This window comes from Poromitra crassiceps, assembly GCF_964638095.1.
Source record: "Poromitra crassiceps genome assembly, chromosome: 1".
NCBI classification, from domain to species: Eukaryota; Metazoa; Chordata; class Actinopteri; order Beryciformes; family Melamphaidae; genus Poromitra; species Poromitra crassiceps.
The window spans coordinates 122168040-122185444 of record NC_139623.1 but is presented as its reverse complement, the minus strand read 5'-3'; the positions used below and the strand labels follow the sequence as shown (position 1 = coordinate 122185444).

The 17405-nt window shown below is 45.3% G+C and overlaps 1 protein-coding gene across 1 annotated transcript in view; it reads right to left on the bottom strand.

The window, feature by feature from the left end:
* Window positions 1–2262: 2262 nt before the first annotated feature.
* sra1 (steroid receptor RNA activator 1) overlaps window positions 2263–17405 on the bottom strand; it is a 59953-nt gene continuing 44810 nt past the window's right edge. Inside the window, exons 5-6 of the mRNA XM_083649831.1 lie at window positions 13913–14021; window positions 2263–4917 (exon numbers count right to left, since the gene is read on the bottom strand). Coding sequence (XP_083505957.1) covers window positions 4619–4917; window positions 13913–14021 — 408 coding nt within the window. The 3' untranslated portion in view covers window positions 2263–4618. The remainder of the gene's footprint in view (window positions 4918–13912; window positions 14022–17405) is intronic.

Below are 17405 nucleotides of genomic sequence, written 5' to 3'. Positions count from 1 at the left end.
TCAGGGAACAAGGCGGGGGGTTTGGGGGGGGGGGGGAGCTCAGTTGCAGACGAAATATCAGGAGCTGCGTCCTTGGCAGTACGAGAGTCCAGATTAGGATAAAATGTTTTGGTTGCCTGGAATTCCTTTCGGTCACACAGACCAGGGTCACACAGACCAGAAAGTCAACAGCAGGTGTCAAGTCTCTGATTCCCAACTTAGTTCATATTCTCCTTATTGCAGATCAGTGGATCCAGATATAATCCATTTTTCACAGTTCAAATTCACTGACCGCCCATCTCAATTTTCATGACGTCACAGCCTAGGGTCAATCGCTGTTGTCTTCCCGTATCCCGCGGCGAAAGATCCGTCTGGGCAGAGGGTGGGGGTTCCCCGGACCCCGCATTCCTCAAAGTTTAGTTGATTTGCGTTGAGAGACCAGCTTAGTAAATCCAATAAATCCATATTTGTCATTTCGAGTAGACGAATGCAAGTTTGCTCTGGGTGTTGTTGCAGGCAGAGGGAAAGAAGGGAGATAAGGGAGAGCGAGAAAGAAAGCGACTGCCCTGTTCAAGTGCTGGATGCGTTAGTCGACAGCTGTACCTGCTGAGCTGTACCTCTCCTCTCTTGTACATTGTATTTATTGATGTTTAGATGCATTTGACTTACCTGCACTGTTTCTTTTTGGCCAGATCATCATTGTAAATGAGAATTTGTTCTCAATTGATTTTACCTAGTTAAATAAAGGTCAAATAAAATAAAATAGAGTTCTTTGACACGCACATGTACGTTTTCATAGAACATCAATGGTTGTACAGGTAGGAAAAGCTGACTGGAGGGGAGGTTTAATATAACAACTTTTTTTAACATTTTGATGGTACAGTGACTTCTGATAGGGAGAATGGCGGCTTGACAGTGTCAAGTTGCCTGGAACTTTTAACTCCATTTCCTGCACAGCTCCTCACCTCCTCCCTTTCCCTGCTCTCTCCTCCCACAACATTCCCTGTTCCCTCCCCACCTCCTGCCCTTCCCTCCTCCCCCACATCCACCCGCTCTCCTCCCTTTCCCTGCTCTCTCCTCCCCCACATTTCCATCCCCCTTTCTCCCTCTCTTTATCATATGATTGTTCAACCATGTTCTCATTATTACTACTGTAATTGCTATTGTTGTGTCAGCTAGATTTAGCTAGACATATTCTCTGTGAAGTCCTCTGAGACATGCTTGTGAATTAGGGCTATACAAATAAACTTGACTTGACTCCTTCAAATTAAGAGTTTTCTGCTGATAAACTAACAGGATAATTTTATTGTGAAGTACGTATAGGACGATTGATTAGGAGTGTGCCTAGCTACTTGTCTCGCTGAAACAAGACGAGACAACAACATTTGTGGATATTTGGAGCTATTTTTTCCAGTGAACCCGTTATAAACACTGCTGAAAGGTCAACAGAGTAGAGAGTACAAGCAGAAACAGTCAAATCAGGCTGATATTTGGAACATGCAAACAGGGAAGTGTAGCATTGGCTGCACAGTTTCCCCAAATAGAAAAACTACAGAATGGGGCTTTAAGTCCAAAATAAGTTATTTTAGTGCTGCAGGAAATCTTTGGTCATAGCTACTTTAAACCTTTGATCAAACTCAAACTCAGTCAATCTGTACTGTTCTCTGAGACACATCTATCTTTTTCTTAAAGTCCCTGGAAACCAAAATCCACAAAAACCTTCTATTAAATTTAGGGTCTTATGTGAGTAATTGTGTGCCTCAGAAAGTGGTTTACATTACTTTCAACACTAACCCCAAAAATCGACACTTTTCTACAAGGTCTGGATTTCCATTTCCTCATTGAAGAGAGCGGTGCGCGCGGTGCTAAAATGCATGATCTTATCACGTCATAAGATTTAATCGAATCACACATACGCTCGCACGCACACACACACTGACACACACACAGTAGCGCTGTGCACTCGCAGCGGCAGAGATGTCTTCCTCTCGCCGAGCAACGCGCAAACACACACACACACTCCATCTCTCTTTCTTTCCTTCTCTCTCTCTCTCTTTCTCATGACTTTTGCTATGACTGTCAAACTTAAATTTATATACTTTGCGATGTTCATCATCGTTCAAATTTGGCTGGTGGCTTATTAACATAGGTTCCTGTGATGTGATAAACTCAAAATGCTAAATAATAAAAAAATATTTCTGGTTTCCAGGGACTTTAACTTTTGTACCCCGCTAACCCGCTAACCCTTAACCGTCCACTGGTCCGTGTACATGGACCTTGATATTAGTTCTTATTTTTGATAGTCTTAATTTTTTTTTTTTTTTTTTTTTTATTGATTTTTATCCATTGGTAACTTCATCTCTCATACCTCATATCAACATTTCATGCTTACTGAATTTTAACCCCTCAAATGCCAGTTTACTGTATTTACTGTACAATAAAATTTTCAGTAGAAAACACAAAATATGATTTTTTCCCCTTTCCATGAATGCCACCTGGTGGCGGGGTGGTGGGATTATCGTAGCTTTGGATTGGTCACATTTTTCACGGAGGAATTACTTTCTTCCATCTTCCATCTTTTGAGAATTGCAAATTTGCATTTTTTTTTAACTTTCATGGATCTTGATATTAGTACTTGTTTTTGATATTTATAATTAACTATTTTCTTATTTTTTATCGATCCATATCCCTTCCTGACTCCATTCCTCCTACCTCATATCCGTAGTTGAACATCCGGCTGAAAATACACGCTTGAACGACGCCATTTAGGCCATGAGCGAGAGAGCACAGAACTGGCCTCCACGGATGACGCTCTGACCGCCTCCCCCGCCCGAGAGGCTCCTTCGTGGGCATCGGATTTACTGTGCCTCGCTGCTTTGCGTGTACCTCAAAGCGTCATATAACGATCTTAGAACGGCATGATCACGACAAGATTAGAGATCTAGAGTCAATTTTCGATGCCGATTCCAGCGATGCTATTCACGAGTCTCTACAACGAACGGGCGCGGAGATACGATGTACTTTCAAATAAGGTAAATTTAACAAAAAAAAGATGAAACTGTCAATTTTCGACTGCCAGCTAGTTTTCACAAAAAACACAAACGAGCTTCATTCATCCATCAATCTCGGTCTAAAGGCTTCAAATCATTAGTTTGCACCGGAAAATCCGCGTTGGCTCAATCGCCTCGGCATATATATTTTAATAATAATTATCGGAATATCATATCGGTTATCGGCCAGGAGAAGCAGCAGATATTTATTGGTTATCGTATCGGTTGAAAAAAAACATATCGTTTATCCGTAATATATACACACTATGATTTCATATAAAACTCTCATAACCAGCAGGGGGTGATATAGGCATTAGGTGCCTTAAAGAAAATGGTGGGCAGTAAGGGTGTTGTGGTCGAGATGGTGGAATGGGCGTATATGTTTGCCTTGGATTCCGATGACCCGGTTTTGATCCCCAGCGTGAAAGGCCTTACATACTTCCTCGTCAAACCCCTCGCCGCGGACGACGAGCCTGCCAGCGCAGCCTGCATGCAGCTCCTCGAAAACATGACTAGATGCAAATGACGCGAACAGCGTGAGTATAATATAATGTAGATGAAGAGATAACAGGACAGAGCGAAAGCTATTACCAAGTATATGCACTACATACTCTCCTTTGGCTAACTTATAGTCATTGAAATCCTAGTGAAATCTTTGAAAATTTTGCTTGGGACTCCCGTGCGACCCCTCGACCCTCGTCAAGCTGACGTTCGACTATATAGGACTAGCTGCCGCCGGCCAAGTCCAAGTCGAGGCGGACGCAGAAGTACTGTATGTTTCAGTCTTTAACCACATTTTACCCACTTAGCCATTGTTAGGTCCCTGGCTTTTATCGTTTTATTGTCTTATTGTTTTAGTCTCTTATCTTTCTGATTTTAATTGCCATCATATATGCACTTTGTATTAGGTTGCCTTCAAATTAGTATTTTTGCACTTTACCTATTTATATTTGTGCACTTTGCTCCCCCGCCTGTGAAGCACTTTGGTTCGGCTGCCGCTGTATGTAAATGTGCTATATAAATAAAGTTGACTTGACTTGACTTTTCTTATTTAACCATGACCAAACCCTTACCTTAACCAAGTTGTTTTCCTTGCCTATCCATGACCATGATTTGATGTTTTCAAATAGGTCGTGCGCTGATCGCTCGTGTTGCTGGACATTGGTAGGATTATGCACCAAACTGGAGGACATCTAATTTTGGTGACATACAAACTGTTTGGTTTCTGTAATAAGCAGTCCCTCCAGGAAATTGAGATTTTGCGATCACAATAATTATAGCAAATTCAAACATTCTCCACAATATCTGCGGGGGTTGCAATTTTTTGAAATTCTTGTGATTTCTCGACAAAAATGGCAAAACAGTTTTACAGCAAATAAATCACATAAATCTTCACACAATTTGCATTGCAACCTTTGAGAAAAGCCGCTGTAAAATCAAGCATTTATGATCCGAACAATCACAAAAAAACCTCAGTGAAATCCTGGAGGGACTGATTAGGGAACAGTTTGGAACAGAGCTAAATTCTTCTTTGAAGAAAAGATTCAAATTTTGAAAAGAGTGAAGAGAAACCATAGTCAGGACCGGAGTCAGGACCGGGAGATAGAGGTCTGGACTGGATCTGAGGGGTCCTGGACTGGATCTGAGGAGTCCTGGACTGGATCTGAGTCGTGCTGGACTGGATCTGAGGGGTCCTGGACTGGATCTGAGGGGTGCTGGACTGGATCTGAGGGGTCCTGGACTGGATCCAACAGTTCTGGGCGGAGCTTCCGGGCCTCGGCGATGAGCCGCTTGACGCCCACTATCCATTGGCTGACCTCAGTCACATGGTCCACCATCAGAGAGCGGTGGATCTCATCGGCAGTGTCCCACCGACCAGACTTCAACTCTATGGAGAGAATCAGAGAGAGAGAAAAGGGGGGGGGGGGCTTAGAGAACTTGGACACCACACAGTACTGTTGTCTACTGTAAGAGGTGGGGTTGTTGTGAAGCATGTAGTGTCTTGGTGAGGTGTCCCGTGCATGTCACCTCTCACTTTTAACCTTCACCGCTGGCTAGCGGAATCGCAAACAGGAGAGCTGAGTGCGTAACGCCTACATTCCACTAGGTCCGTGTTCGGTCCGTCTGCGCTGCGGTACGGCATCGGAGCCGATACGTTTCCACTCTAATCATTGTGTCAACTCCCACCTACTCCGCTGCGTTGCATGTCTACTCCGTCCCAGCTCCGACGATCCGGAGCTCTCCGAAAAAGATACGCAAGGCTTCTATTTTTCACGGATGACGGAGCAAAGCCGCAGCAAGTTGGGCGGAGCCAGGCATGAAATCAACAGGGCAGAGGTGTTTACAGCATTCAATATCAAGCCAGAGGACAAACATGTATGAGGAAAAGTTCATCATTGAAGTGGAAAACCACAAAATAATATATGACACGACACATCCTTTTTACAAGGACAACACCAAGCAAGTCCACCCCTCCTCTGCTCCTCCAGTTGGGAACAATGATCTTCTGCCTGTTTGTCGTTGTATTTATCCAACATACAAATTGTCTCGCGCGATTTCACCGTGAGAACCTGTCGATCTCGTCACTCTAGCTGTCTGGCGGAGCGGAGCCGTGACGTGCTCTGCACGCAGCCGGTTAGTGTTGGCGGAGCACAGAGCACGGAGCAAAACCGGAGAACAGCCGCAACGCAACGCAAATGCAACCAGTGCAATCCCGGCGTCAGTCTCTCCCTGCCAGTACATCACCTGTCTAACTGCAAACTCTGCAGTGCCTCCTTGTGGCTGCACATGGTAACCGGTACGTCTTGGACCCTGGCTGAACTACAAGGGAGTCGGAGGAGGTGTGGCCCTAGCAGGCCCACCGGTGTGTGGATATGCCCTGGTTCACATGAACCAGTCCCCACCTATGGGTTAAATAGTGGCACTGCCTAGTGCAGCGGTTCCCACACTTTTCCGGCTCATGGCCCACTTCAAATTCTCAAAAATGTTGGCGGCTTATATCCGACCATAAACAGTATGGCGGCCAAATAATGCGTTCTCAGGGCACTTTTTATTTTGTGGATAAAAGGAGCTGTTCATCAGCACCACACGTAAACCAGAAACTAAAAGTGGGGGCTGTCTGTAATAGGCTACTTAATGAATAATTGATTACAGATTAAATAAAGTATCATTGGTTGGGGATGGCTGGCCTAGTGGATACCTCGGAGAGGAATAGGCTAAGGGAGTCAACCTACAGAAAATTAATCCCGTTTGAATTGGCGTCACGAAGGGCATCCAGGTGTAAAAACCTGTTCCAAATAAACCCTCAACTATGGTTAGACAAACACAGCCTCAAGTACCCCGTGGTTACAGCCTTAAAGCCCCATTCAGTAAGTTTTCCAAGTTTTACTGTTGGAGAAACTGCGCCCTCTGGGTCCAATAGTATCGATAACGATATCGCCGTTCAAAGTCAACAAAACACAGCGCCAGAAAGCTCTATGTACATGTTGTGACATCGGGTACTCACCACGTGATGAAATAATAATCCATAGTTCCGTGAAACATCATTTTCGTAGCAAATCCAAATCGAGTTACTTCCTTGTTTTCATGAACACAGCGCTTCCGCTGTACAGCGCATGCGTGCGTCCTTTTCTTTTTTCTTTTTTCTTGCTACGGGACGCTGGCAGCAAACTGCTTAGTCCCAGGGCTGGCCAATGGAGGGCGGTGTGGGATAAATAAAGACGAGGGTCTCCCTATTACAAGTCGAACGGTGGAACGAGCTTCCACCTTCGGTCAGGACTGCTGAATCACTGCCGATCTTTCAGAAAAGACTAAAGACTCACCTTTTCAGGCTCCATCTGGGCCCTTCTTGATCTAACTTCGTTCTCTCTCTGACACACAAAAAAAAAAAAAAAAAACTCTAACCAACCTTGTACCACTAACCTAAACTTGTACCACTGTTCCTTCAGAAGTTGTAGTTGTCATAGACTGTGCTCCATAGTTGATTGCTCTATTGCTGACAGAAAATGTGTTATTGTAAGTCGCTTTGGATAAAAGCGTCTGCCAAATGACGTAATGTAATGTAATGTAAAGTCAATCTACCATGTCCTGTGACTAAAAAGCTCTTATATTACAGTAAAAAATGTCAAAAATCTTACTGATTGGGGCTTTAAGGACCCCAGACGGCAAATAGGGGGCGATGAAGAAGGTCCTACTTGAAGTAACAGAGGAGGGATGTGGACTAGGGGTTGGGGAAAAAATCGATACACCATAGTATCGTGATATTTTGCCTGACGATATTGTATCGATATTTGGACGCCAAGTATTAATATACATTTTTTTTTTTTGCAGGCCATGCCATGCCAGGCCACCGGGCATCTGCCCGAAGCGCCCGATGTTGCAGTCCGCGCCTGCAATGGCATATTGAGTCCAGAGAAGCTTAACAATGTAGCCTACGTGTGGGGCAAAAACAAAACAATACAAAAAAACACTGCATGTTTTACTTCCGGTGAGGTCAAGGAAAAGGTAGGAAAAGGAGTTATATCGAGTTATATATCGAAATATCGCAATATTCAATATATCGCAATACTAGCATATCGTGAGTCAAGTATCGTTTTAGTATTGTATCGTGGGCATCTGGTGATTCCCACCCCTAATGTGGACGGCAACTGGGAGGCGATGAAGAAGGTCCTACTTGAAGTAACAGGAGAGATGTGGACGGCTTGCAGGACGCCTCGCCCCTCCTTCACTACGGGGCTCAAAAGTCGCTCATCCTGTTCGCGACTCTTCTCGTCCCTGGCACCTCAATGGTGGAACGAGCTTCCACCTTCGGTCAGGACAGCTGAATCACTGCCAATCTTTCGGAAAAGACTAAAGACACACCTTCTCATGCTCCATCTGGGCCCTTCTTGAACTAACTTCTTTCTCTCTTAAAAAAAAAAAAAACTAACCTGAACTAAACTTGTACCACTGTTCCTTCAGAAGTTGTAGTTGTCATAGACTGTGTTGCATAGTTGATTGCTCTATTGCTGACAAAAATGTGTTATTGTAAGTCGCTTTGGATAAATTGGATAAAAGCGTCTGTCAAATGACGTAATGTAATGTAATGTAATGGACCGCAAGTGGGAGGCGACGAAGAACGCCCTACTTGAAGTAAGAGAGGAGGTATGTGGACAGCCAGTGGGAGGCGATGAAGATAGTCCTACTTGAAGTAACAGACAGTGTTGTGCAAGCTCACACTTCAATAGAGCTATCTCAAAGTTCAGCTCATGCAGATTGTTCATAGCTCATATTTTGAACTTTGAGCTATAGCTCACAGTCCCAAAAAATGAGCAGCTCAGTTCATTTCAAGCTCACTTCTTGTTTCCCCAGAGAAAAGGCACATTGCACAGCACTGAAAACGTAACACACAATAGCATTTAACACGCAAAAGCTTTTTAAACACATCTTTATGTAAAATTCAGGAGCTTTTAGCCCAAGCTTCAACAAGAGCAGACATACCGTAAATTCCGGACTATAAGCCGCGGCTTTTTTCCCGTTTTTTGGCCTTTTTTGGCCCCTGCGGCTTATATAACGGTGCGGCTTATCTATGGATTTTTCCAGCAAACGGCCACTCGGGAACCTCCAAAATCTATGGATGTTGGTATGAGGCAGAACGAGAGCAAGACAGACATTATGAGAGCGAGACCCTGATTGGATGATGTTGCAAAAAATGTGCCTCGCGACCTGATTGGAGCACTGTGCCACTACTCTCTCTCAGCCACTACGGTAAAACACCCTCCCTCCTCCCTCGCTCCGGGGGGAAAAAGGCAGCGATTGAGCCTGAAAGACAGTCTGAATGAAATTTAATGTAACATTCCCAATTCTATGTATTACATTCTAAAAAACTAACAGCAACATTTTGGAAGGCTAAGCCACACAACTAGCTCGTTGTAATCTAACATCATGCTTCAAAAGATGGAGAACTGGCTGTGTTACGACGATGGCGGCGATTGAGCCTGAAAGCCATGTAAATGGTAAATGGTAAATGGTCTGCATTTATATAGCGCTTTTATCCAAAGCGCTTTACAATGAGTAGATAGTCTACATTCACCCATTCATACACCAATGGCGGCAGGCTGCCGCGCAGGGTGCCTACACACCATCGGGAGCAAGGAGGGTTAAGTGTCTTGCCCAAGGACACAGCGACAGCAGCTGGGAGGGAGCGGGGATCGAGCCGCCAACCCTTGCGTCATTGGCCGACCCGCTCTACCTCCTGAGCTAAAGCCGCCCATGTCTGAGACAGTAGCGAGACAGGAACAACAACAACAGCAGCAGCAGCAAAGGATCATGCACAAACCCGAGACGAAAGGGACTGTCCGTCAGGGCGCGGACGACTGTGTCAGCAACTCCCTCCCGACTACCAGGAGAAAATTACAAACTTCGGCGAATTCACACAAAGAAAGATCAAGGAATATTCCATCGGACCGGAGCAGATCATAAATATGGATGAAGTGCCTTTGACGTTCGACCTGCCTCTCACTAGGACTGTTAACAAGAAAGGTGAATCGTCCATCACGTTGAGAACCACAGGTCACGAGAGAACGAATTTCACTTGTGTTCTTGGCTGGGGAGTAAAGCTCCCGCCGATGGTGATTTTTAAGCATCTCACAATGTGTGATTTTGTCTGGGGATTAGTGACCTGACTTTTGTTTTGTTGAAATGTTAATAAATGGGAGCTTCCCCAAACAGCCATCTCTTTCCCGACAATCCCCTCTGTGCACGAAGCCTTACATATGGTAATTAAACATCAAAACACCCGCGGCTTATAGACCGGTGCGGCTTATATAAGAAAAAAATAGTCAACTTTGAAGGTGCGGCTTATAGACCGGTGCGCCTTATAGTCCGGAATTTACGGTATTTTATCTTGCTCTAAAGTAAAAAATATACAATTATATATATATATACAATTTTCAATTAAAAATACAATACAGTAGCCTACATAGCTATTCACCCCCCCCCCCAGTCCAGTTAGTCACAGGCAGCTGTTCTAAATGATATATCCTATAGATATATATGCCTAATTCTTGTATTGTATCTTATATGTTATCGTATGTTTGTTTTGTTTCGCATGTTTGTTTTTTTGTGATGTGGCGCGAAATAAACTTTATTCATTCATTCATTCATTCATATTTATTTGGTACTTATGGTAGGCTATATATTGTATTGTATGTTGTAATTAATTATATTATTATTCTATAGGCTATTATACATCTATATAGATCGTTTTAGTATAATCATCACTTTAAGCGGATTCCACAGTATAACATGCAACTGTTGGGAATGGGATCAAGTGAATCGGTTGGGTGCTCAGTGGTTGGGAGGGTGTAGTAGCCTACTGCACTGTTTACATTTTGGCTCTGGCATGTGAATAAGGGCTCTTGGAAACTACGCAATATTTGGGAATACCATGGGACCCAAATCTTGGATAACAACATTGTGTCGGAGGTGGGTACAGTTTTATTGTCATTTTAGCCGACATAAGCCGAGCCTGCAGTGGAATGAAGGGTTGCAAGTCGAGACTCAGAATGAAGACTGAAGGCTGAGTCTCGCGTCGAGGCGACTGTACAACTCAACCGATCGCCTCACACACTCTATACTCCAGAATGAAACACCCTCCTCTTTTATGTATAAGACGCAGAGAATCAGCTGATTGATTGAGAGCGCGCTAAGCTACGTTAGAACTAGCTACGTGCAGCCTGAATTTGTAGGGGTGGGGGTGGGGGTGGGGTAGAGAGCAGCAGCAGCCTGGCGAAAAGAAAACCGGTTTTATTCCTCTGTAAATTAGCACACGCACGTATACAATGGGTAATTATCGAGGTAAGAGAGCGAGAAAAAGAACGATAATAGGGCCGTTCACCCCCCCAGGTGTGAGCATAGCTCACTGTACGCTCATGGATTTGCAAAAAGGTGCGCTCAGCTCACCGCTCATGAAAATAGTGAGCTTGCTCTTATGGCATATTTCCACTGCTGGTATCAGCGCGGCCCCGCCCAGCTCGTCTCGCATTTTTGTCTCATTCCACCGATCAAAAACGTGGACAGTCGGGGTTGCGTCGTGCTAGTTTTGGTCCCTGCTCTGTTGAGGTTCTAGCGCTGTGGACCCGGTACCATACGGTGACGTGAAAACACTGTAGACGACTGATTGGTCAGGCAGAATCGTGTTTACTCTATCTACTGACTGTCAATGCTGCATACCAGTTTAGTGGGGCTTACCTTCTCTTCCGTTATGTTATTTCCATCAGTCTTTTGTATTGCTGCCTTCAACTCTGGTGAAATAAAATCGATCTCCTTACTCAGCTTTAACATGGCGGTGGTTTTCAATTGTTTTGAGAGAGAAAAAGTCCGCTCCTCAGGAAGCCCTTGTAGTTGTGTGCAGCGTCGGCTCCGCTAGGCCGCAGGCGGGGGTTTAGTGAAGCCGCGGTCTTGTCTGGTGAGAGACCGCCGGGGTAGAGGCTTTACTTGTCCCTATAGCGCAACCCCCGTCCCTCGCGCAGCGCATGCATGTGAGTTTGACTAACAACAAAGTGATATCCATTCTCCTGGCCGATTGTCACATTTGCCCATGTACACTGTAGGTCATTTAGAGGCACCAGTATTTCATAAACAGTTTATAAGTTCTGTGTATGGATTAAATTTTAACGTTATATGTTATAGCCTACTTCGGCTATGGGCGGAGGGCAGATATGCGGTCGCTATGACGACCAGGTGTGGGCTGAGGCAAGTAAACTTGCTATGGAAACAGAGTCTATATCAAGTAGAGCCGAGTAAGACCAGGTCGAGTAGAGCTGTACTGTGCTGTTATATGTGGTGGAAATGAGCCATTAGAGCGCGTTCATGCACAACACTGGTAACAGAGGAGGGATGTGGGTGGTCAGGTGGGAGGTGATGAAGAACGTCCTACTTGAAGTAACAGAGGAGGGATGTGGACTGCAAGTGCCCCTGCCCCGCTTTACATCAATGGGGACTGTGTGGAGAGGGTCCCCCATTTTAAGTTCCTGGGGGCACACATATCTGAGGACTTCGCCTGGTCAGTCAACTCTGCAGCGGTGGTAAAGAAGGCCCAGCAGCGACTCCACTTCCTGAGAGTACTCAGATGGAACAATCTGGAGGAGAAGCTGCTGGTAACCTTCTACCGCTCCATCAAAAGCGTACTGGCGTATTCCATCACAGTATGGTACGCTGGCTCCACCGCAGCTGACAGGAAGAGGCTACAGAGGGTGATCAGGACAGCCGAGAGGATAACTGGCTGTCCTCTTCCCTCCCTAGATGACACAGCCAGCTCCCGCTGTCTCTCCAGGGCAGAGCGGATCACCCGTGACCACCTCCACCCTGGTCATCACCTGCTCAGCCTGCTGCCCTCGGGCAGGAGGTACAGGAGCATCAAGAGCCGAACAAATAAGACTGAAAAACAGCTTCTTCCCATGGGCCATCCGGACTCTAAACAGCAGCAGCCGTTAACTCCCACTCAGTGCAATACTTGAACATGTGCAATATATCAAACGTGCAATATTCTTTTACTACCTCAGCAGTATTTTATTAGTATTTTATTATTGTTTTGTTTGATTTTTTGCCCCCCGTCTAGGTGTCCTGTGTCCTCATCTGTTCTAATGTTTGCTTTTCTTAAATGTTTTTAATGTTTTTTTAACGTCTGATTTTAATGCAATGTCAGCTGAAGCACTCTTAATTTAGTTGTATGGGGAACTGTGCAATGACAATAAAGGCTATTCTATTCTATTCTAAGTGGGAGGCGATGAAGAAGGTCCTACTTAAAGTAACAGAGGAGGAATGTGGACAGCAAGCGGGAGGGCCGGTGTAAATTTTTTTAAACCAGTTCGATATTATACATTAAACCGCACCTAACACGTATACCGAATTTTTCCACTAGGCGTCGCACTTGAACGTGCACTCCCGAGTGGAACCAATAAATGACTGTAGTGCGACTCAAGTCCACTTGGTGGTGATAATGCCCCTCTAAGCTGGTTTTCCAACCACCAATAACACTAAATAAAGGAAGCAGAACAACTGAATAATAACAAAAACACAGCTCAAGGATGGCAACTGGTGGATCATATTGACGGTTGAGTGTCAAAAACATGGATTTAAAAAACTCCTTTTCCACTGTTCTGAAGGACACCATATCTTTAGCCACGTGAGTGGTGACTGCTTCAGTGCACGCCTTCCCTCTACACTGTAGCACTGTCCCGTTTATATTTCGTGCCATTGGCAAATGCCCCTTGTTTGTGTTGAAGTAGAAGGCTTAGGCTGTCAGTGCGCTGTGTGCATCTCCCCCCATCCCCCTCTAGTTAAATTTGATCTCCTTCGTTCATGTTGCTGACTTCGCCTCAGCAGTACTCTCAGTGACTCCGTTAGTCCATTTAGAAACAAACTATAACTAAGAAACATTAGATCAATCACGTTGTCATGTTGCTATTACTAATGCAATACAAATTGGATTTAGCCGTGTGATGCCGTCGGCGCTGGCTGCTGAGGCTTCCTTTTAATTTGCCAGGACCTGGCATAATGAAACATGTCGGTTCAGCCGGTTGGCATGAAATCAAACCAGTTTAAGCTCCTACACCGGATCGAACAGGCAAAACCGCAAATCGACCCAACTCTCGGGAAGCAATGAAGAAGGTCCTACTTGAAGTAACAGAGGAGGGATGTGGGTGGTCAGGTGGTGCGGCGAGAAACAGAGCTGTGGACTGAGAAGAGAGACACAGCGCTATTAAGTGTGGCAGAAATCCAGAGAGGAGGCAGAGTACGTATGCAGAGACAAAGAGAATGGCATGAACAGCGGTACGGCTAGACTGACTAGAGTAAAGTCCAAAACACAGACAGACAGACAGACAGACAGACAGACAGGTTACCCAGTGTGAGGTAGTTCATTCGTCGTCTGACGGGCAGGGAGAGTCTTCCTGATCTCCAGGTGACCTCCAGCAGACGAAGCCTCTTCTCCACGTCATCACACACCTGAGCCTGCAGGGGTCACAGAGGCCACAGAGGGGTCACACAGAGGTCACAGGGTCAGTCGTCACCATAGACTGTATAAAAATATGGACGTAGCCACCGTGATGTCACCTAATTGATTTGTGGACTCTCGCTTTGAAGCCTCAAGTTTGGCATTTTGTCCGTCACCATCTTGGTTATTTGGAGCCAGAAGCAGCTAGCATGAGATCAGGGGTTTCTCACCGAGCCGCAGCGCCGCCTGCTATTGGTCCATGATCAGCGAGCTGCACAATCACTGGACAGTCGACCTGTCAATCACGCCCCAAAGCATAGTCTGCTTTATCGTCTATTTGACTCTAAATGGGACCATAATTTACTAAATGAACATCACGCTGTATTGAAGAAGACTTGAACCTACCGATTGAGGCATAAACTCCTTAGGAAAGTGTTTACTGAGGTCATAGATCAAGTGAGAAGTAGGGTCATTTCCCATTGACTTCATACTGTACAATCAGATTTTTTTGCAGCCACAGACTGTATAAACGGGTGTTATATAAAAGTTCACCCCCCTGTCCTTGTATAGTTGTCATGAACAGTGAAATTAGCTACAGACCTAGCACTAGATTTCTTTGCCTTGCCTATGAGGTGCCGGTGCAGCACGGCACGGTGAGGGCAGTGTTTCAGTCAATAAGGGCATTCAACCACTCACTCTGAGGGCCCCCTGCTGGTTGGGTGCCATTGTTGACTGTCTGCAAGTTGATTTTTTTTACCAGGCTGTAAACATCAGGGATGCAAACTGATATGCGTTTGCACGTTATGATTGTTTGAACCAGATCAAAGTAGCTGTAACGTCAGAGATGTAACGTTATATATAACCTCTGTGATACAGGAAATCACAAGGCTCCAGTGTCTGGGATGAGCCAGCCTACCTCACGGTGGAAAGAAATCTTTCTCTCTGCAGATGTGTGACAGTGCAGAGCAAACAGGTTCATTTGTCACACCAATTGTCAAACGGTTTGGCGACTGACCCAACTCCACCCGTATTCAGTCCATGCATATCGCCATTTGTTTGTCGTCTCTCATTTTAATGTTAGCAATAGTAATATGAATCCACCGGAGTTGGATTTCACTTGGCAAGACCCGCCTATTCTCTTAAGGCTGGCTCACACTACAGGATTTTCGGGCCGATTTATGCCCGATTCACCCCCTCCCGAGAATCGGAGGAGAAATCTGGCCTGGCAGCTTGCCAAGCTTGGTCGGGCCCGACGTTCGGGCACCGATTATCTTGTAGTGTGAGCTGTTTGCAGATCCAATCTTAAGCCTCCCGATCTGCTCACAGCCTCATTCATCGGGGCCGTCCCGATCATATCAAACATGTTTGATATTTAGGACTGAAAATCTGCGCGAATACATCATTCTGCCTGCTGCGCGAGACTCCCGTCATTATCGTTAATTGACGCGGCTCATTTGATGCGCTGCACTGCAGGCATCAGATAGGCTACCAAATACCAACAGCACAGAACCATGAGGATTTGGGGGAAAATGTCACTAATTTATATCACAATGAATGACCAATGAATAAAAAGTTGTTATATCGTAGTTTGAGACCCTGCCAGTCAGAGGCTGTCCTACCTGTCTATCAGGCAGTGTGGGGGGAAAAAGGCATTGTTGCTGCAGGAAGCAATCCAGTCTATCCAAACTTTTGCCGATCTCATCATGGCATGCAGCAGGGGAATATATTTTGGTAGCCCATGTGTTTGTGTTCTCACTTGTACAGACAATAGACTCGCGTTGTTTACACGCATGCTAACTACCGTGAGATTCATTTGTTTGGCGAGACGGGCATGAAAATGAGGGAAAAAGAGAGAGAGAGGTGAGGTGGGGGCGGAGCGCTTTGGTCACTGCTGGAACCCCAAAAACGAGTATGGACCGGGGCGTCAAGGTGATTATCCTGCCGATAATCTTAATAATATCCTGTAGTGCGTGGTGCGCCACATTTACAAATCTTGTAGTGTGTGCATGTTTGAGATTCTAGGGAAGATAATCTGGGAAGATTATCCTGTAGTGCGTGTCACTCAGCACTTCAGCTTTTAACCAATGACTTTGGGGGTGGTGTGTGAAGAATTCTGGTCAGAATTTCCACATTTGAGACCAAACTGTTGCCATTGTACCATTTGTATCATTTTCAGCCGCATAAGTGCCCTCTATGGGTTGAACACTGTTTTTTTTGCCCTCAAAACTGCACAAAATGTGGTACAACCTGACGTCACATTGTACCCAAAGACTATGGGATTTCAAGATAGTAAATCCCCTACTCCCCCTGTACCCTTTCCTGACTCCTCACAACTCCAAGCCTATTCCCATGATATCACAAGCATTTTCTTACCAATATAGCGCTACAATACACACAGCTCATTGGCTGTTTGTGTCACTTGACCTGTTAACTCATTCACCGCCAATGACGTCTTTGACGTGTTATCAGAAATAGCCCTCCCCACCAATGACGTGTTTGACGTGTTTTTGTTTTTATTACTGCAGGGCGTATTTCAAAACACTTACCCAGCCTCTGACATAGTATCATGTCCCTAGCATCTAAGACAACACGTGAACAAACACATACCGCAGCTGTTGTTTTGAAATTGAGCAAGAGGAAAAGCAGAAAACGGGTAACGCTTCCTTGTGCAGACAGGAGAAACGCCATTGAAACGCGCCTCGGCGCGCTGCACGAGCTGGAGTCGCCTTCTCTCTGTGCCAGCCGGGAGAAAACGGAGAAAGTAATCAAGAGATGTGTTTGATCATCGGAGGAATGAGGAAATGATCGATCAGTTTGCGAGGGCGGTGAGGACGTGTTGAATAGCCGAGGGGAAAACGGGAACGATTTCAGGAAGGATATGACAGGGAGACATGGACGAGGACGGGTGGACCAGAACATAAACAAAATAAACACACAACAGCAAGGCACAAGGCAGAAGCGGCAGTCACAGCAGCCCGCTGTCCTTTCTCAAGAGCTATTCAGTTGGTTCATGAAATCGCTGGGCTGCGTGCCCTCCAGTGTTGCTCCTGGCCAATCCCAGCGCCACAGGGCGTGGTTATTGCTTATCCTATGTGGGGTTAGAAATCTAAAAGGGGGATACGTGTGTGTGTGTTGTGTGTGTGTGTGTCTGTCTGTCTGTCTGTCTGTCGGTGTGTCTGTCTGTCTGTCTGTCTGTCTGTCTGTCTGTCTGTCTGTCTGCACACTCACTCACACCGAGTAAACTGTATTGTTGAATGTAAAAAAAAAGCACTTCATGTGTATATATATATATATATATATATTTTTTTTTTTGTCATTTGTGTCCTAACGAATAATATTTACATGTCTGATGTCAATACAGTTCAAAATAAAAGAATTGAGAGTGAGTTCTGCCTGAGATT